The sequence below is a fragment of the Rhododendron vialii genome, chromosome 11a, assembly GCF_030253575.1.
Source record: "Rhododendron vialii isolate Sample 1 chromosome 11a, ASM3025357v1".
Taxonomy (NCBI): domain Eukaryota; kingdom Viridiplantae; phylum Streptophyta; class Magnoliopsida; order Ericales; family Ericaceae; genus Rhododendron; species Rhododendron vialii.
Genome location: NC_080567.1, coordinates 24,827,222 through 24,849,137, shown reverse-complemented (window position 1 = coordinate 24,849,137; position 21,916 = coordinate 24,827,222). Strand labels below are relative to the sequence as shown.

At 38.7% G+C, this 21,916-nt stretch overlaps 1 protein-coding gene across 2 annotated transcripts; it reads right to left on the bottom strand.

Moving 5' to 3' along the window:
- Positions 1 to 304: 304 nt before the first annotated feature.
- Positions 305 to 20,515, bottom strand: LOC131306474 (sterol 3-beta-glucosyltransferase UGT80B1). 2 transcript variants are annotated; one of them, XM_058332734.1, is made up of 16 exons: positions 20,119 to 20,515; positions 18,619 to 18,657; positions 17,960 to 18,537; positions 14,942 to 15,084; positions 13,082 to 13,324; positions 12,252 to 12,363; positions 11,587 to 11,757; positions 9,103 to 9,166; positions 8,056 to 8,113; positions 7,771 to 7,948; positions 6,181 to 6,311; positions 5,033 to 5,135; positions 3,090 to 3,166; positions 2,740 to 2,787; positions 2,299 to 2,448; positions 305 to 831 (listed from the first exon to the last, which is right to left on the bottom strand). In XM_058332734.1, exons 3-16 carry the CDS (start codon positions 18,306 to 18,308, stop codon positions 634 to 636), a joined length of 2,025 nt encoding a protein of 674 aa, XP_058188717.1. In that variant the 5' UTR covers positions 18,309 to 18,537; positions 18,619 to 18,657; positions 20,119 to 20,515; the 3' UTR covers positions 305 to 633. The 2 variants fall into 2 exon arrangements, with proteins under 2 accessions (XP_058188717.1, XP_058188718.1); XM_058332735.1 differs by lacking the exon at positions 20,119 to 20,515 and adding an exon at positions 18,773 to 18,788.
- Positions 20,516 to 21,916: the final 1,401 nt, after the last annotated feature.

Here is a 21,916-nt window from a genome sequence, read left to right as displayed (position 1 = left end):
CGGCTTGGTCCTGTGCCTCTGTAAACGTGGTTTAGGGTAAACTTTACCCACAACGTTGAAGCTTAAATTGTTCATTGGCAGTGTCCAGAAATTCAAAGAACGATCAGTGATCCGGAGACTTTATACTTCAAATGCGGAGTTTATGCTGCACCAGATAAAATCGCGCCACTACGCATAGTCAAGGTGGAACGACATTAAAATCTACAAGAAATGAAAATGAGAAATGTTTCACTATGGCTGTATATACTAGCTAAATGACGATATTCTTGTAATAGAAATAGTTGACAACGGCTTTCAGTCCATAAAATATAATTTGAGAACTACCATTGTCTATATGAAAGAATATCGAGTTAGTACAGGATTCTGAGCAAATAACAGCAATCGGTATAAAACACTCGACTTACATCAACAAAACAAGCCTAATTTACAACTCTATTGCCCAAAACCCTTACAAAAGAACCCTCATCTTTGTCTGGAAGAAGTTGAAAATCTATACTGATACATGGAATTATTTTCAAACACATAGCATCAAGCCATGAATAAAATGAATAAGATGAAATAGACACAAAACATACAATAAGAAGTAACCAAAATGAAGCATATCTATATGTAGTACTATAAGTTGCAAAAAGCCTATGAACAAGGAAGACAACATAATTTCCCGATTTGAATAAAGAGCCACTGGAGAGAGTTTGGACGATCATTTTCCAGTGGCAATGGCCTCGGCAATGGTACCTCTTCGGGCAAATGCCGGTGAAATGCATCAACAGCAGCCGCAACACCATCTTCATTCTCTATCAACTTCGCTATTTCCATTGCTCTAGATTTCACCTGGGAGATGCGGAAGTCCCATCAATATGACGATTTTCATGAAACATAAGCAGAGGAAGCACGAAAGCATTGGAAAGCTAAATAGTGTATCACAGTGGACATGTCCGAAGACAAAAAAAAACTAGTTTCCCCAAGGAAGAGACGAGGAAAAGAAAACATGTGGAAGTACAGAACTTAGTCGAGGATTACACAGTTTACGCTCAATCTGCTAGGCAGATATGAAGTGAAGCCATTCGTGCATCCTCTTAACCGTTACGAAACAACTGCAATGTGATTAAATACCACCCATCCAAATCTCAGCTTTAACAGAACCTCACTAATGGCTCTGGTGCCTGTTCCCATACGTCCATAGAACTAAATGAAGGGTAATGAGAAAACCTTTCTTCCATGCGTACCCATACTGCTGTTTTTCAAAAATCAAAATAAAGAAAAAAGATAAAATGAAACAAGGAACCTAGTGCTAATCGCATTGTTGGGTTAAAGAGTATCAGTTTTATTTGTTAAGAGCTTGTCCCACATTGGTTAATTATAACCTCCAAACCTATACATAAGCCTGGGTAACCCCTCCACCCATTGCCAATTGATTTTGAGTTGGATGCTTTACCATGATATCAGAGCTAGGCTTTTGGACAAGACTCTCTTTATTGATTGCCCCCTTGTTTGCGCCTTAAGCGCACCTTGTTTTGTTGTGATCCCTACATTATGGACCCATTGTTTACCTCTCCATGTGTGGGTCAGGGGTCGTACATGTGTAGAAGTGTTAGAGATTGTCCTACACTGGTTAATTATAACCTCTAATGGACGAAAACTAGTATATGTGCCTGGAAGGCATCACCACTCATTGCCAGTTGGTTTTGAGTTGCATGCTTTAAAACATTAACCAATGAGTCAATGACTTTTCGCATAACTTCAGCTCTTGGAGAGGGGCAAATAGTTGTCATACACAAGACCGCATATTCTTTTGCTTTAAATCCGTCATAGAAGTCATATACCTAGTAACTCATGTTCATTTCTTCTTGCTCCTCTTCAGAGAATTTGCGATTTTTCAGATCACAACCACATCACTACTAGCTTATTTTGATGGACAACAAAAATAATTTCATGGACAAACAAACCGAGAGGGGGACACAACCTTCTATGTCGATTGTGGAGCATATAAAGCAACCCAACAAGAAAAACAAAAGGTTGCTGCAAGTTGATCTAAAATTTTAATCCTCAGCATGATACTTGTATGTCAAACAGTGTTTAATGTGTGTAGTTCAATTACTGACATTGAAGAAGCATGTGGTGGGCGGAATTACAAAAGGAGAAACACAAGATAAAACCAAAGTCTGCTAAAAAGAATTATACTACAACCCTTTCAAGCTACTTAGAATGAATAACAAGTAAATGAAAACGTTTAGTTTGATTTTTTTTAGACTAATCACTTTGAGCACACCCAGTTACATGTACACAGAAATAATTTACCTCTGGCTGGAGCATGAACCTTATAGCATCTGACAGGGATTGAACATTCAACTCAGATATAGGGATTGGAGCGGGCCCTAGTCCTTTTTGATGAATCCTCTCACCCCAAAAGAACTGATCTCCAAAGAACGGGACTATGGTTGTTGGACACTGCATTTCATGATGTGGACATTAGGTAAACCCAACTACACTCTTTATACATAGCATGTAGAAGAGGAAATTGAAACCAGCAAGCACTAAATATCAGCTACAGAGGCGGGAATGCAATCACTTGACTGCTATCCAGTTGCAAAGAAATATCTCAGTAACCAATAAATAATGAACTTCTGTCTTTTGATACTTGAATTATGCATATTGATTTATCCGCAAACATCATACTGATATTTCCATATGCAAAAAAGAGCATCACTCATATGAGGAACTTACGAACAAGAATCTTACCCCAGCCCTTAATCCTGTAGCTGTGGTTCCAGCACCACCATGATGTACCTGCACATTGATGATAATCATTTTTTTCAATTTAGTGGTCACAGATCAGTCATTTTCAAATGCTTAAAAAATGATGAATTAGTACAGTACTTCCTGCAATGTACAACTCCATTTAAAAGAAACAAAAGGCAACTATCTGTGAATTTCTCTGAGATAATATCCAAATACATTTCAACATTCACATTCACCTTGGAGAAAGAATCCACCACTGGCCTTCACTTCTCCATCCCAAGATATATAAATGTAATAAACTAAAAGAACGGGTTGATAAACATCTAAAGGAAGCTTATAATAGAACTCACAACAGCCAGACATTGAGGGAACAGCCAATCGTGAGGGCAATCCTCTAGAGCGAACACGCTGTCAGGAATCTTAAGCACTGCAATAAAAATTGGAAGCAAAACATAAATGAGCTTATTAAAGGTGCTGCCTTGGTTAGAATTTCAAAACAAAAAAGTGACATGAAACAAGTAATAAAGTGTCGAGGTACATCATTTCTTCTGTTACACTAAGTCCGTATGGGTACTGAGCGACCTAAAAATACACACGCCATTGTACAGAATGGTAGCAGTATAATATAGCTCATGTATTAATGGATGGTTGTATAGACCTGATTTTTGTAGATAAATACTCTAATTGATGCTATTTTCATACTATGTGGTCACAGTAGTCACCTTGTAAGCACATCAACTAACCTAACCAAACCAAACCGAGCCTTATGTCCCAATCACTTGGGGTCGGCTACATGAATCTTTTTCCTCCATTAAGCTCTGTCAAAGGTCACTTGTTCACACAAATCCATTATACTCATTTCTTTGCACACAACAGCATCTAATGTCAATTTAGATCTACCTCTCCCCGTATCATTACTACCCAAAGCTATCCTATCCAATCTCTTAACTACTGCATCTCTTGATCTACGGTAGACATGCCCAAACCACCTTAGCCTATTTTCCCTCAACTTCTCCTCTATGGTGCTACACCTACCATCTCACGAACCATTTCATTTCTAATCCTGTCTCGTCTAGTCTTACCACACATTCACCTCTAACATTCTCATTTCCGCTACACTCATCATGCTCACCTTTTGTTTCTTAATAGGCCAACATTCTGTCCCGTAAAGTATCGCTGGTCTTATGGCAGTTCCATAGAATTTTTCCTACAATTTTGTGGGTACGATCTTGTCACATAGTACACCAGTAGCGCTCCTCCACTTGAGCCACCACACTTGGATCCTATGGGTCACATCATCGGCAATTTCTCCATCTCTACTAATAATTGAGCCTAAATACCTAAAATGATCACTCTTTGGTATCTCATGGTCTTGGATCATCACTCTTTTTTCATGCACACTGCTGGTACCACTAAACTTGCACACTATATACTCAATTTTACTCATACTTATCCGAAAACCATTTGACTCTAATGCTTCTCTCCAAATTTCTAGTTTTGTATTAACACCTTTAGCGGTTTCATCTATGAGGGCAATGTCACCTGCAAACATCATACACCATGGGATATTCTCCTGAAATTGTCTAGTCAATTCATTCATAACTAAGGCAAAGAGGTATAGGTTCACGGCTGACCCTTGATGCAATCCTACTGTGATTGAAAATTCACTCGTTTTCCCTACTGGTGATCTAATGGCAATGATGACACCTTCGTACATGTCTCTAATCACCTCGATATACCCTTTGGTCCCTCCATTTCTCTTCAGAACTCACCATATGATGTCTCTAGGCACCCTATCATAAGCCTTTTCTAAGTCTATGAAAACCATATGGAGATCCTTCTTCTTTGCTCTGTGTTTTTCTACCAATCTTCTTAATAGGTAGATAGCTTCCATGGTGATCTTCTAGGCATGAACCCAAACCGTTTCTCTGACCCCGTAGTCACCATCCTCAAGCCATGCTCAATAACTCTTTCCCACAATTTCAATTATAGATCTTATATTCTTATGTACCACATTAAAGTCTACAATATGATTAGCATACGTATCACAATTTTTTTGGAGTAAAATCCTTGCATACGTATCACCTTGGTTTTATTGGAGTAAATCTGGAATCAACTAAAACAAAGGGTCTGTAATTAATCACAGTTTTTTTTATGGCTTCTACTTACCCTCTTCCAAGCAAATTCTGCACTCGTTACAAATGTTGCAATGTAAGAGACATTTTATAAAAGAAACTTAAATGATGTTGCAAAGCATAAGACTTAAACAAAAATATCTGTGGAAGACACTCACGTGTACCGAGGTCCCCCCAACCTCGACCAATGATTCCCCTTTGTCCTGTATTCTCCAATGCCTCCACAATAATATCTGTGGTTTTCTTGGGATCTTCAAGAGGCTAAAAAAGCAGCAAGTCGAATATCGAATTACAACCTCCAAAATATCAACAAAATGCATAACACCTACCATTAACATTGTCAAGACAATGAATGAGAGTTTTAAAAAGAAGAAACAGTGGGCACATCGCATTACGTCAACTGTCAACATCAAAATAGGAACCCCATCATCATGGTCATAGAGTTGCATGATGCAAACTTGCTATTCAAGAACCCTTCAAGACTGAAGCAAACAATTAATCATAGATTCAGCAGACACCACAAGGACTCACTCAAAAGGGCAAGTCAAGAATGTCACTTAGGTTCCTTGCTCCAACTTACATAAACATGATCCCCTAATATGGGAATGGGATTCCACACATGCTACTACAAGTCAGGGCAGTCAAAATCCCCCCTCCCATGTGTCAGGTAGTAACAATCTCTCTTCGCCCTTTATGCCCAAAACTCTCGCTAGGAACCCAAAGAGTGCAATTAACCTCGTGCGGTTGGGTCTAAACACCATAATTAACCCATGTAGAGTTGCAATACCGTAACTTAGTGAACGAACAATGTGCTCACTCAAAAAGGTTAAAATGGTGTTACACGAAGGAAGAAGCACAAAGCACCAGCATAACCACTTTTGCGGCTTGTATGACCCCATATTCTGACACCTAACACCCGGAGGCCACCACCAACTTGGATAACCAATAATTAGCCCACCACTTAGCAAACTATGTTTAAGTTCATGCTGGTTTAACAGAGAAGACACAAAGCCAGACCCATTGGACATTCCACGGATTCAAGAAAGGTTGGGTAAGTCTGAACAAAATTCATTCATAGATAAACTATTTATAATGCCAACTTATTGTTAAGTTAGTAATTTGCTATAAAGCACCCATTATATGGGCGAAGGGATAAATCTTCTCTTGAAGTAAAACTATCAGTTGGTTGAACAGGTTCCACTCAACTTTGACGTGAAGAATAAGAACCATGATAACACGAATACACGATGCTATGTAGCCAACACACCAATGTAAGTTATTTATAGTTTTGAGATCATCACCATACCATGCTGCCAAACCCAATATATATAGGTTGAGGACCTTGTTGAATCCATCTAGCAAACTTTGTAGGAGGTTGATATTTTGACCCCGTGTTCAGGAAACAGTAACCAACTACATCGACTTGGGGACCCCAATCTGCACGGTAGATGAGATCAGGCCTTAAAACAAATTATTGATAAATGAAGCATTCATTTTTTAAAAATGAATCCAAAATAAGAATTCGCATGGAGTAAAATGCCTGGGTGTATACTGCAGACATCATAGTCAAACTGGGGACACGGCAATCACATAAACCAACAAATTTAAGTCAACTCAAGGAAAGAGTACTGGAAATATCCTTGCATAGTTGTAGTCTGCACGGGGAACCCCAATTAATTTCACTAATTTTGAGAAAACCCCAAATACCTTCAAAATACCCTTATCTTATGAGACCTCTTGTATTCCATAACTAACACTCCTAGCAGCCCCTTACAGTAATGATACAGTAACACTTACTCCAAAACTTTATGCTCTTAATTAGCATCAAGTAGGCAAAATTTACACCAAATTATCAAAAACAAACCTATAACAGAGAGTATATCGAACATTGACATTTAACCATGTCTGAAGTAAAGAACAATTACGATAATGAGCATTGAGCAACATGGAGGAGTTAATTCAAATAGGGTAGCCCTGGGATAACAAGGACATTAGATGGTTAGATCCGCAACTATACACTGAGATAAGGTCCATGGCCGAAGAAGGAAAAAGAGGAGGGGCTTGCATCTAGGAAAGCAGTTAACCATTATTGGAAGGAAGACCGGAAAAGGAAATCACAACTTATTATGGCTTCGTGAAAGTTACAAGGATTTAATCCCCATACAAACAATACCACTGTAGATGATGATACCAACAATAAAAGTCGTAATACAGCAACATTCAATCCCTCTTCCCCTTGCCTTTTTTTTTCTTTCCTCTCTTTCTCTTTCACAGCCATCCCGTTCTCTCCTTCATTCTTTGCTACTGAGCGACTACCGTTCAGGGGCGACAAAGCTGACAAATCCCACGACAAATCATTCTCTAATGACAATTGTTGGTGTCAACCAAGGCGGATGTGGAGAAGGCACCTTTGCGTCCACCAATTCTTTCCAGCATCCTCTCCGACCCACCATTGGAGGAAGGTTTTCCAGACCTTTTCTAGGTTCTAGCTGAAGACTAGCCCAAAGCCGTCTACCGTATTTTTTCATGCTGGATGACAACCTCCGGTCAAGAAATCTGTACGTTGTAACACAAGCGGTACATGTGGAAAAGACGCAACTCCCCTACCCACCCAACACCACCCTGGTGAAAACATAATCAGAATCAAGACGATGCAAGCAAAAGCGATGGGATATTCATATGGGGTAATGTAATCAACAGAGGATTTGTTGACAAGCACTGGGCGATAAGCCTAAGATGCATCAGTCTCTACTGATGCAAGAAGCCAAGAAGATAGACCTAGAAGGGATCGGAAAAAGTTGTACGCACAAACATTATAGAAAGAAACAGTAAAAGCCAAATTCTATAATCAAATACATTTATTCCCCCGCTCCAATATAAAAATTCTCATCCTTACCGCTAGGCTTTGGCACAAGTTGAGGACTCCACATATAGGCTGTTGGCAAATGAGATATTGACCCGCTGTACAAACTGAAGTATGCGATGGGATCAAGCTTCAACTTCCTTCTCCTGAAGTCGTTAATGTATCCCCTTATGCTCCACCATACAAGTAAATCAACAACTATATATGAAAGCTGGAACCACAAAGAAAATATTAGCAAACAAGCTGTTGGTAAAGGGTATACAAAAGCTCAACCCAGAACAAAGATAACACAGAACAAATCATCAGACAATAACATACCCAATAACCAGCGCTTTGGGGTACACGTGCCAAAGGATGGGAAAATTCATATGTTGGCCTGCCTATTGAAAGAGGACGTAAGAAGCCATTGTGTTGTAAAGCGACAATAAGGAAAAAAAGAATTAGGTAAAGGCTTACCAAACTAACCAAAGGTCAGACCGTCAAGAGTAAATAAAATAGCGTTTTAGAAGTAAATAAGCAACATTGCCACCGCAGAGCAAATTTGTTATCATTGTTAGGCATCAATCTCCCACTTTAAGAACAATGCCTATTCAGAGAACTATTCAGGTATGCACAATATCAATTCTCATGTTTTTTCATATTTCTGGGAAATGGGTGCATACAAAATAGTTTCTCCTACCAAAAGTACAAGCAGCTTTATCCAAGACCCATTGTCACAGCAAAAATCCATCCATTTCTATATCTAGTGCAGTAACTACACAAATGAACTCTCAAAGTCTGGGGAGTGCAATTTTTTTTATAGACAGCCATTGTAGTGTTACTTTTAACATTTCTGACAGTTATTCAGAAAGTTTGTCAAAACTAATACCAAGACACTAACCCTAGTTCTTTTAATTCTCCAAATACAGCATGTCATGGTCATGTCAACTTCTCATCAATCAAAATTTAGTAGGTATGACAGTATGAAACTGATCTAGGGACAAAACATTTTGATCTGTGGTTGGAAATGCTGGATACAACCATCACCTTTCAACAGTAATGATCAAACATACATCTTTTTTCTTTCAATGCAGAGCGTATGGACCAAAAGTTTCCCCAAGAAAATTTGCCATGCACCAGATACAAATCATAAACCAAGAGCACAAAGTAACAATGAGCTCACTTCTGACTAACAAACCACCAATGGTCTCCATACACCAAAAAAAAGGGCCAGATTTCCTTTCAAAGGAAGAAAGATATCTTTGATTCCTTGTAACATACCCCAGGAATCAAGTAAAACATCAAGCATGATTAAACCAGTGCGTCCTACTTAAGAGATACAGAATCCAGATAAACAAGAATGGAAACTTTTCAATTAATACTCACGTCCAAGGCATTGTGAAGAAAATGTGGATGGGAACACCAAGAGCTTCAGCAACATGTGCATGTCCTGCATGCCAGAACATATTAAATGAGCCAATATCATCAATAATGAAAAGACGACGACTGATCAACTATGTCATTGTAACAACTGCATGTCAAGATATAGCCAATAAGAAGTTAAATTATACTTCATAAGGTCCAGAAAGGGATCACTAAGCAGGTATCCATGCCAATACAATTAAGCCTGGGTTCAAAATTTGCCTGCACAAATACTGCTGATGGAAGTCTATCCTCAAAATTCCAAAACTATAAACACAAAACATATACCACAACCTTATAGAGAAAAAACTACCTCAAATACACTGTTAAATCTCAATGTCTGCACCTTAAGCTTATATTATTAAATCTGCCTCCTTAGTTTGGCTCCACAACACAAACCATCCGCTTATGCATAGACTCTGTTTAATTTTTTTTGATCGGCATAAAGTCTGTATAATGCTAATATTTCATGTTCCGTTCCACCATAATAATCATACAACAGAAAGTAGGACAAAAACAAGTGACATCCAACTATTAACAAATGGCAGCCGACAACTTGCAACTCAATTAAATTGATTCCAAAACTAATTTAGTTCTCACTTCACGAGTGAGTGAAGTTTTGACCAAGTTGACCTTTAAGAACATTTGGACTCTTCATTGGCTTTATCTGCATGATGCGTGTACTAAACAAGCCCAATTGATTCCAAATGTCCATTGTTCACGTCCCAAGGAAGTCAAATTTCGAACCAATTGAATTCATGATAATAACTGGTGACTGTTACTTACATGATGTATCATGATTCATGCATGTACACCTAAATTTCACTAATGTGATCTTCAACGACACAGATTTATTTTCCAAACTTTTAAGATTGTTCAAACTAGAAGCCGTGCTCTACCCTCCAAGCAATAAGCCTTAAGATGTAATTTTTTGCAGCAGTAAGATTTGACAAATATTAGCAGGATATCAGAAGAGAAGGATGATTGAGATCCAAGACCAATTTTGCGTACCATGACCTCGGAAGCACATACACGGCTCCTAGGGGTAAGCATGTGTCAGACAAACGTGTAGAACATACAGAAACACATTCAAACACCACCACCTTTTAAATTTTCCCCCTGAAATGGAACAGATGAGATGTGTATATGGAGTAGACGGACATCAGACACATCTACAGGCTGCCTATATGTTTAAGAAAGCAGCACAGTGTGCAAGTTTAGTGTAACAGAAACTATGGAGTTCAAAAGCCAGGACAACAAGATCCAACTAAGTAGCTTCGTCTGCTAAATCACGTCTGAAACCGAAATTTACAGAAAGAACCTCTCCAGTTAGATGATAACAAGGCTCCGACCAATTGATTTAGCTGGAAAAAACCGACTTAGCCTGGAATCTCAGTTTTGCTTTTTAAGTTGCCTTCCCAACTTCTACATCTATATTTTTCATTGCATATTCCCTACTTTCACGAGTCTCATTTTTTAAAAGCACCTAATCATACCACTTTTAGGCCTTTTAAATACCTAATTGATTTGTGTGTTCTTGGGAGATATTACAAAGTTTTGCATGACAATATGGCTTTTTGGTTAAAAATTGTTCAACTCTTATTTTGTTGTCCTCATATCATGCATAACATAGATGTACCTATTTCTCATCATGTCCTGCCGTGATTGTGTCCCGATAATTTGATAATTAACGTTATCTTCCCATGACTCCATAAGGTGGAGTATTCAAGTCTTATCCATTAGAGCTTGTCCCACAATGGTTAATTATAACCTCAAAAACTAGTATATGAGCCTGAACGGCCTCTCCACTCATTGCCAATTAATTTTGAGTTGGATGCCTTAACACAGTATCAGAGCTAGGGTTTCGGAGAAGTAGTTCCCCCTTGTTTGTGCCACTAGTGCACCAGTGTGTTTGTCGTGATCCATGTGTTATGGATCGTTTGTTTACCTTTCACGTGCGAGTCGGGGATCGCACGTGCAGGGGAGTGTTGTAGTTTGTCCCACATTGGTTAATTATCTCCTCCAAAACTAGTATATGAGCCTCGGCAGCCTCTCCACTCATTAACAACTGGTTGAGTTGAATGCTTTAACATTGTATCAGAGCTAGGCTTCAAGAGGCTTGTCCATTTTGGACAAGACTCACTTGATTAACTGCCCCATTGTTTGTGCCTTAAGTGCACTCCTAGGTTATGAATCCGTTGTTTACCTCTCCATGTGCGGGTTGATGGCACATGCGGGAGAGTGTTTGAGCTTGTCTGGTGCAACTTTTCTGAGCAACCAAGGAAATGCTGGCTATGACTTTTAGAGTGGGGAAGGAACATTTCAAACGTGAGACATAGGTTTGTAACAGGATGCAAAGGTTTAGGTATATTTACTCTTGTACTAAGTAAAGTTGGCGAGAGAATATCACATAAAACGAAGTAAAACTAGAGGAGCATTACAACTCACCATAAGCAGGAGGATTTGCAATAATTGCTTGAGCTCGAAAAGGCTTTCCAGTTTCTATATCTGCCTCAGTGCATGCTGGAAGAAGAGATTCAATAATTGCCTTTAGCTGCTTTCTCTGTATAGATATTTCTCCTGGTGAAGATGGAATCAAACCTTTATTCCTGGCCATATCTAAAATTGCGTGGGAGAAGAGCAGGAGAAGAAAGGGGGAAAAAAACTCAACTTAGTAAGTCAGAAATTTTGACTGTATGAAGCATCTAAACATTATAAAAAGAAGGTTGAGAATTGCCTCTACGGAATCTCAAAATTTTGAAATCACATAATTTTAGATACTAGCTGTACGTGATGGCAAAATACTAGTTTGTACAAACTCATTGGTCATAAAGAGCTTGGAATTAGACAACTAAACCAATTCCAATCCAGTAATGAATTGAATACAGCATTAGCAAAATAAAACGCAAGAGAATGCAAAGAATAACAAGGAAATTGATAGAATACATTTCATCACAGGTTTTTACAGTTGCGGAATATTAATAATTGATCACAAAAGAAAGAGCAGCCTCGGAAGTGATCACCGTGAAATCAACACATCAAAAGTGAATCAAATGTGTTTGAACGTAGAAGACTAGAAGTCGAAAAGTAGTTGCAGTTCAAGGATATCTTACATCCTGCCAAAACGCGAGGATCACCGCCCAACGGGTAAAAGTCTACACCAGCTGACTTTACAAAAGCAGCGAAGTTAATATGAGTAGCCAACCTAACTTGATGACCAAACTCCTGCAGAAAAATGCAGAATCAGTTTTATGACAAAACAAACAGCGGTAACATCAACTACTTACAAAAAAGGAAAGGAAAGAGAGAGTCAACAGGCAATGACACGTCCTCTTAATGGACTATTCCTATGTAAAAAAGGAAATGGAGGGTAAATGCCAGTAAAACTACGAACCTAAATTACCTTGTGAACTGTAAGATAAGCCAATATATTACTGCTCTACGAAGATTAACAGAGAAAGTTCATGTTGCAATCCAATTTGTATCAGTGCTTAGATGTACAGCATAACAATGCAGAAACCAATAGTACACAAACAGAAGCTGGATAACTGAGCTTTTTGATGCAGTCATAGGCAATGAATAAATGCCTAAACCATGAAAATGAACAATACCCAAAATGCACAACACAATTTGGAAATTTAAGTAACAAGTATTGTCAGGAGCCTAACAGATAAAAGCAATCCAAACCAATAACTCTCTCCAACAGAATTAACACAAATGATACGTTTACGTATCTCCACCTTATACACAATTCACTGCTGCTCCTGGAACTGCTGCTTGTGGCAAAGTATGTGGTGTAACTCTCTCTCATTATCATATAGCAAGATTACTTTCTATCCATATAATTTCCAACGGTAAACAAGAGATGCATAAAAGTGACAATTGAACAAAAATCTTACTAGACTTAAGCCCCTAGGTGTAGCAATAATTATGTTAAACGTACCTGAAGTCTCTTTGCCACTGCCAGAAATGGTTGAACGTCTCCTCTTGTTCCAACCACGAGAATTGCAATTCTCAATTTTGGAACTGATTTATTCAATTCAGTGGGGATGAAATCAATATTACTAGGCGGAAATTCAATAGACCGAAGCTCTAACAGTTCTGAAGCTACGTGTGGGTTCTGAGTTAGATCAACCTCCACTGTCCCGTCATTTTGAATCCTCACCAGGTTCACAATGAGATTTTTCTGGGAAAAAACGGAAGGAGAATAAACATAATATTACAGGAAAACAGATAACAAAGTCTATTACAAGTCCGCACACAATGGAACGTATTTAAATGTGGTAAAAATGCTCACCTTCACTAACTTCCCTTAAATAACATTTTGATACCTTGCCTTGTATTGCAAGACTTGGAATCTGGAGGTTATAACAACTCGACATGTGAACCAAGGAATTTTGCAAGGGTGGGAGCTCAAGCCAAAACTATTTATTTGAATTTTGAAAGGGCCAAACTAAAGCTATTAAGCTTTCAGAGGGGCCACAATGCTAAAAGCTTTCGTAAACTAACAAATTAAGAGTTCTTAGATGTGCTAGCACCGGCAATAGTGTTGAAGCCTGGTCAGTGTAGAGGGAGATCTGTAATGACGTATAAGGACGAAGAAAAGGGGATCTTCAATACCCAAAGAACTTCAGTATTGCCCACAATCTGTAAGCTTGTGTCTAACAGTCAAAGTAGGCAGGGGTAGAGAAAATGAAAGAGGCAAGCAACAATATCCTGTTTGATACATACTTGTAAGATTTACCAGCCAAAATTTTACTAATGCCCCCTAAATTTCGGTAACTCTTTTTCCTTCATTTACTTCAAAGAACCACCAGCAATTTGCACCATTAAATGCTTCTTTTACAATATAATTCCTTCAAGAACTACACCTCCGAAAAAATCACCCCCTTCATACTTCATATCCATGCTAATCTCATCGCAAGTATACCATGTAAGTATATGAATGTATCTCTGACAAAACGAAAAGACTGTCTTATGTGTTTTCTACCAGCTCTCAGCTTCTCCTCTGGTACAGGAAAACTGTGGTTGACACTTACCTACGTGGTAGATTATCTTTCTGGGGCACACGGGGATACACATGGAACATGCCAATTATTTATCATAAAATATAAATAGTGGACACGTCTGGGACACGCCAGGGATACATGTGTCTCAACGACATATATGGGGACACGACATGGTGTCGACTTCTAATATCAACATCTTGTTCCAGGGGTAAAAAATTCTGACAAACTTGTCACTTATACCTCATGGTTTGCCTTTCTAATAGCTCATCTCATAATTATGTATAAAAATATAAGTGTTCAATTTTTTCCAAAGTTAATGTGGTTTCCGGTACTTTTAGGTGTTTGTGGATACAAAATTCATGTTAATATCTACAAGAAAATATATCTATCTATTTAATTTTCATTGTGTTCTCTGCCTTGTTTGTGTCCCCGTTTACTTAGAGTTGTCATGTCAAGTGTCCGTAACTATATCCATGCAAGTATTAGTATCGGTGTACGTGCTACTTAGATGCTTGTCATATCAACTCCTCATATATTGGTGGTTATTCAATCCTTCTATCTTCTTTATCACTCTTTTCATCTGAACTTGGATCCAAGGGAATCCTGCAACTCTGTAACAAAGCACTTGACCGCAAGCAATCACCTTATATGTAATTATTCTTCTGGGAGATTTCTCTGCGGAGTAAGAAATTGGCACTAACAGTAGCATATGCATGCGCATCTTCAAAGCACTGTTGTTGTATCTATGTATCCTTGTTAACACGTAGGCTTTATCATGCAGGCAGTGTAATTACCTTCTCAAGCTCTGTGAGTCTATTCAAATTTATGTCAGGCCTTGGATACGCCCTCTTCTCGGTCATGGATCTATAAAATGGTACCTCAGGGCTCTCAAAAAAGAGATTTTTGCCCACAGGTGCAGTAGTACAATGGTCCAAACCTTCAAGAAAAGACCACAATATCAATAAGGGTATAAAATCAACCACACGGACAAAATAAAAGGGAAAGCAATTACAGACAACCTAGGGACAATTCAAAGAACATAACTTAAGCAAAGACCCTAGCTTGAGCCCGATGCTCCACTCTAGGCATGTGACTCTGAAACAAAACATCTCTAATAACAACTATTTTGAGCCTAAATAGCACTGAGCAACTAAATGAACTGCGGAATCATTATTCCAAGTTCTGGGTAAATAAAAACAGCACCGTTCAAAAAAAATGAGGATTCTAACATGGAAGAAATTGTAAACTTTTAACCATATCGTATAGTTTGAAATGTACTATTAAGTACAGACAGCTTTCTATATGGAAGTTACAGAGCAAAACAATAGCTGACCACAGACGTGGTAAAATAAGCAAGGAATACGAACTTCTATTTGGCAAGAGTTAAATCACTATTATGATAATGGCATAATGCACACAAATGTGATAACTATAATTCTACAATGGTTTCCTTGATAAAATTGGAGAGACTCCTTAAACATTAGTTAGCAAGTAAATCTGAAGTCTAACAATATGAGATGTCCCTATCTAGAGATTGATGAGAAAGAGCCACTTTGTAGAGGTGTAATCGAAACACTTTATTGGTTTATCTTGCGACGGACTGTTGGAGAAACGAGATACAAATGATATATTGTTTCTCCTGATCACTGTCCCAGATTTGCTTAATATCCACTTCCTGAAGAGGCTGCCAGACTCATACTGGTTTCGGAACAGGGTCTCTCTCTCCCCCTTGTATTTAATACCCCGTCCCACATTGAAAAGTCTATATGGGTGATCCTGGGTATAAAAGGAACCATGTAACTTACTACTAGTAACTTGAGCTTAAGCATTTTAGGCCATGCGGTTAGGCTCCAACACGTTACAGGGCCAGTGGTCTACATAGGGCGTTATACAAGGTATCAGAGCAACCCATGTATGCAATTGTGTGGTCTTGAGCAAGGAAAAAGACCAGTGAAATATTGGGGTAGCTCCAATCACTAGGGAAAATATCTTGGTGCCTTAGTATTCAACCCCTGGCGGCGGCGAGGTCATAAAGGTGTCAAGATTGTGATACTTCATCCCACATCAAAAAGTCTACATGGGTGATCCTGGGTATACAAGGAACCATGTAAACTACTACTAGTAACTTCGGCACCGGAATCCCTAAGAATTTGGAACATGTGAATCTGCATAGAAGAATCTACCCACCACTCTACCCAGCGATACAGGTTTGCAATGGAGTAGGCAGTGTAAGGCAAAGAGAGCTCATAAAGCAAGCTTCCCATTCTTAGAATTGTATTTATCTGCATAGGATATTCCTGGATGCCCTCTATATTCTATTTTCAGAGGTATCATAACCAAGCTCATGGGTATGACAAGGCGGGGATATTGGCATCCCAAGTCTTTGTGGATGATGTCAGGGGACAGATTTTAAAGACAACAGCTGACACTTCCAACTTGGAGGCGGCTTTTGAGCTTAGAACCAAAAACGGACAAACCATCACATCTGTTGATGCCTGTAGGACTAGGCCAAAGTGGACAGTACTTCAAACTGAGTGTTGGGATACGCATCCTACAAGTCTAACTACTAAATATGTTGGCAAATGGCCCAAAATCAAAAGTTTTCTAGCTTTGCACAGTATCTTAGTAGTTGGGCTGCAAATTGCATCTAGCAGTATTTCCAACAGATTTCGGTGCCCATTGGATTGATGTAGTAGGGAGTAGGTTGTCTGTTTTTGTGATGAAGCTCCGGTATACAATCAATTCAAATTTCAATTCATCGTAAATTTATACCAAAAAGGTTTGTGGATGTCTCCCCTTTCTGGACAGCCTCATAAGCCACTTTTCATTGCGTAGTCATTGTCAACAGCTACATTAAGTGTGAGATTAATCTATTCTATGGACTAAATTGCATTGTACTCTATGATGCACGGACGTGGATACGGACACCGGGACACGGGAATTCTAAAAAAATGGGGACACAGACACGGCGGGAGACACACCACGTGTATATTTATTTATTTATTTATTTATATAAATAAATAAAGAAATTTTAAAAAAATTACACTTTGGCCCCAAATTTTTTTAAAATTACAGTTTGGCCCCTACCGTGTCCCTGCAAAAAAAAATTAAATTAAATTATGGGACACACCACGTGGCATGTCCCATACGTGTCCCCGCCGTGTAGCCTTGTCTGACACTGCGATACTTCGACCTCTAGAGGTGTCGATACTTCATAGATTGTACTCTTTTATATCCTACACCATCTCTTAGCTAACCTAGCCATCACCTCCATCCCTTCAGTGCTAGCTGAACTTAACGGGTTCGGGCAACGTCAAGAGGATCCCACTTTTACCAAGAGGATAGACACAGTTCAATATTATAAACGTTTAGCATGTAGCCATGTACACAAATTACAGGGATGGGATTTAGATAATTGAATTGACTACATCTTACAGTTCAGATGTTGCAGAACTAAAACTCTTGTGCATTTCAGAATTCAGGAAATATAGAGTGCGAGTCCCAAAATAATCAGAAGTGGGTTTTAAATGAAAGCCGAAAACAAGCCATAGTGCATTTTCACCAAATATTATCATGAAACCATGTACTTAAACCTACATTAATTCAACTCATACAGATTATAGAAAAGAGATTTAACCAACGCCTGAGAAGGGTGAAATTCCATGTCAAAGAGAGTGCCAAATAATTGTCTACCAATTTCCATGATTGGCAGTGTGCCATGTCGGTCTTTGGTCAATTAGATCTTCAGATTCATAAATGCAAAATCATGAATTAAAGACAAAACTCTCAAACAAAAGGTTCCAAGTACTAACCCGTTGGAGCCCAAGGTGAAGGACTAACTCTCCAGTCCTTCGAAGGAGTAATCTCCAAGACCGTTGACTGCTGCAACGAATTTGACTGTTGATAATCTACCCCATTAGTAGAACTTACATCCGAATTCACCATCCAATGTTCTAGCTGCTCAATCACAGACTTACTTCCCACTACAAATGTGTCTGCCATCTCATCCTCCTCTGCCGGTCTGAAGGCATTAGCATCAGATACTTCGCCCACTAACTTTTTATCCAATTCCACTGATGCATCAACAAAAATACTCCTGCTACTGCTACCTTCCAAATCTATTGAATCTTTTGGAGAACTATTAATCCCATTATTGTCCATTTCATCTGATGAGCTTCAAAACATGTTGAACGCACCAGACCCACAACTCAAAAAATGCTCATTAACAGTTCCCAATACCCGATTTCTCAAAATTGACCATCAATCAAAGCTAAAAGCAGATTTCCAGAGTACATCAAACCCAGATTCTCAAATTCATCAAAAAAATCCAGAGCACATAAACAATCAGAAGCCACTAGACCCAAAACTTCAAAACTAAACAGCAACAGTCCTGCAATTCCCAATTTGAATAACTCTCACTGGAAGTAGCAAAAAAACACAAAAGAACCGAAATCCCAATGTAGTACCAAACCTGTCTTTTTCAGAAGTTTCAAGATGACCCAAATTGGAGCTGGAAAAGCAAAGGAACACGACAAAGTCAATGGTAGTTAAGTATGAAAGCCCATAAAAGACCCAAATATCAGGCTGTCCTTGATATATATACTAAGTAAACAAAACAAACCTACCAGTCAATTACTTAGTGTAGAAGGTTGGCTCATACGAACTTTGAAAGCTTGTGTACGTAAAACCACCACCAACAATAGGTACAGAAACCCCAACGGGTTGGCCTAGTGGTCAGAGACTTAGGAGTTTGCTGTCTCAGTCTCCTTGGAGGCCAATCCATACAGAGAGGCTCTGACTTTAACTGGGCTCCCGCAAGTGGGTGGTGAGATTGGGTCCCAGGATTAGTCGAGGAGCGCGAAAGCTGGCCCGGACACGTGAGTTATAAAAAACCAATAGGTACAGAAACGATGTCTACAAAAAAAAAAAACCACCATTTGAGGCTGAACCATAGTTTTAAATATCGGCCGATACGGTACGTATCGGCCGGTTCGTACCGGAATTTTCGACTCCCGGTTCGGATATAGGCCGATATATCGGTGAGATTGAAATTCACAGGCATATCGGCCGGTTCCTGATACGTATCGGTCTGTAACCGATTTTTGGACCGGTACGGCCGATACGGCCGGTACGGCCGGTACGTATCGGTTCTGAAAAAAAAAAAAAACCCAGAAAAAACCAAAAAACAGAGCTAAAAAAAAAAAAAACAGAAAAAATCAAAAAACAGAACTCCTTCCACACATATGTATATATTTGCTTCCACGTCATTCATGTACGTATCGGTACCTCCACGTCATTCATTCTGGCATTGAAGTTGTATTAGCAAAATTATGTTTGACTTAAAAGCTATGAGCTTGAAACTAGTTGTGGCTAGCGATTATGTAATGCAAAACCTCTATGGTGTGTTTATTTTAATGTCTTCATCTTATTTTTGCTATTTATGTCAATTATATCGAAACTTATAATGTTGCATTTTTCTCATATTTGTAAAATCTTATTGACTTGCGAGTTTTGATAAATTATCGGATATTTCACATGAAGAGAATGGGCTATTACATGTCTTAAATTAATTAAAATGTGATAATTTAAGCTAATGTTTGGGGCAAAAGTATATTTTTCAAGTTTTATACATGTTGCTGATGATTTTTAAAAATTCACGACCGCGACACCCGATTCCCGTGACGTATCACCGATATGTCCCGATACCGATATACCGCGACCGATACCGCGACGGCGACCGATACCGCGATTTAAAACTATGGGCTGAACCCTAAACACACAAAAGAATGGTAGTTGAGAAACAATAAGCCCAAACAGCTGTTCAAGAAACAAACAAAAAATGAACCCATCGGATAACATGTCTGAAAAGGACAGGTTCTGAACTAGAAACTAGATGGATAACGCAAAGGTTTGTTCTTTGCGCGTGGGAAACAAGTAAAGGAAAATTGAGATAAAACCCTAGTGTAATTACCTTTGGAGGAGAGTTGTGAGGACAGTTGAGTGGAGGCAGAGTTGGAGAAGGCTGTAGAACACGAAGCTTCAATCTTTTTGTTGGGGTTGTGGGGAAATATGTGGGCAAGGAGATTAGAAAAGAGCTACAGAAAGTTTCAATAATGGTGTCAATTTGGGGTTTAAACGGGCCTTCTCTTGATCTAGAAAAGGAGTCTTTTGGGATATCTCCAAGGAGGCAAGGACGCAGTTGACTGGGTTGCAGCAGGGGAGAGGGAGAGTTGGATAGAAGGGTTGGTTGGTGGGTATGTTCCGCACCTAATTGATCTGGTTCGATTTTTGGAATTAAGTCACAAGTAAGTAAGTTTTTATAAATTTGTCAATTTAGGCATGAATAATCTATTTTTAGTCAAATCAAAAAAAAAGAATTAGTTGAGATGCTAGCAAGCTAATCAGACACAATGAGAAAGAGAGAGAGTCGGTGTATGTAGCATGGTCAATTGGTCAATGCATAGCCAAAAATAGAAGGTAAAAAAACGAGGGCATGGCCGTTGATGGTGTGACGTAGTGAAGGAAATCCAGCGAATGGCATCGCTGGCACAAGCGGAGATTCCAAATTTCCAAGTGCTTGGTTGGAAATCTTGGGAGTTGAGAATACCGACATGTGCCAGGAAGACTCGAGCCATTGGTTCGGTTTGGTAGTTGAGAAAATTCGTGATTTTTTTTATTTTCTTCCTTTTTCCAGCCAGAAAGTTAAGGAAAGGAATTCTTTCATTTATATTTGGATAATTAGAAGAGGTGACAAAGAATGGGAAATAATGCTAAAAAATATATATATTTGGGTTCATTTGGTAAAAAATTCACTACTCAATTGTTTCCAGACTTTTTTCCCCTTTGCCAGAATTCAAGAGTAAGTTGTTTTTATGTTAAGCAAGAGAAGAATTATGACTAATAGGATCCTACTTCAATTATGTTTGTTCCGCGACAACTAAATCAAACCCAGTATATAATAATCTAATAAACAACTCCATGTATAAGAGTTCATTGGTTTTTGCCAAAATGGCTTGAGCTATTCCCAAAAATAATGGCCATGATAATGAGATTAGGAAGAAAAATGACAATTAATGTTGGTGCATTAGTGTAAAAGTCATAAGCAATGCCATTTTGTTCTATAATTTCATTTTGTATCCCAATTTCCAACTTGTTCAATAGGGAGGGAGGGATTTGGTTTTTGGTTTTGTGATGTGGCAGAAAATGGGTGGAGCCATTCATGGCCATAGAAATGGGTGATCATTGGGATTGGATTTTTTTTTTGGCAAATTTGGTCATTTTTTGAGAATGGCTCATGCCATTTTACTACCATTAGACATGCTCTAAAGACTAAAAGGAAGGAAAAAACTGACAACGAACCACTCCTATACCTGATCAAAAAAAAAAAAAAAACCACTCCTATACAGGAGAACCAATAATCAATTCTTGCCTTTGGCAATATTTGACCCATTGACCTCTCACTAGAGAATGTAGAATGGTGGCCAGCTAAACTAAATTTATAAAACAAGGAATTAAGTGTTGGACCCAATCTTTTAGAAAGATCTAGGCTGGTTTAACTTGGTGATTGAAAACCTTTTACCAGTGTAATGAGATTGTTTGAGCTCAAGTCTGGAGTTCATGATTTATAGGAGTATTAAATATCGTTTAATAGCACTTTTCAAGTGCTTAAAACTAGATTTCCCATTAAAAGTTTTGTAAAGGAGAGCTCTTAATTTTGATGGAAAACATGGTAATGGAACAGGGAAGGGGCAGTCATTGGACTGGGCCTC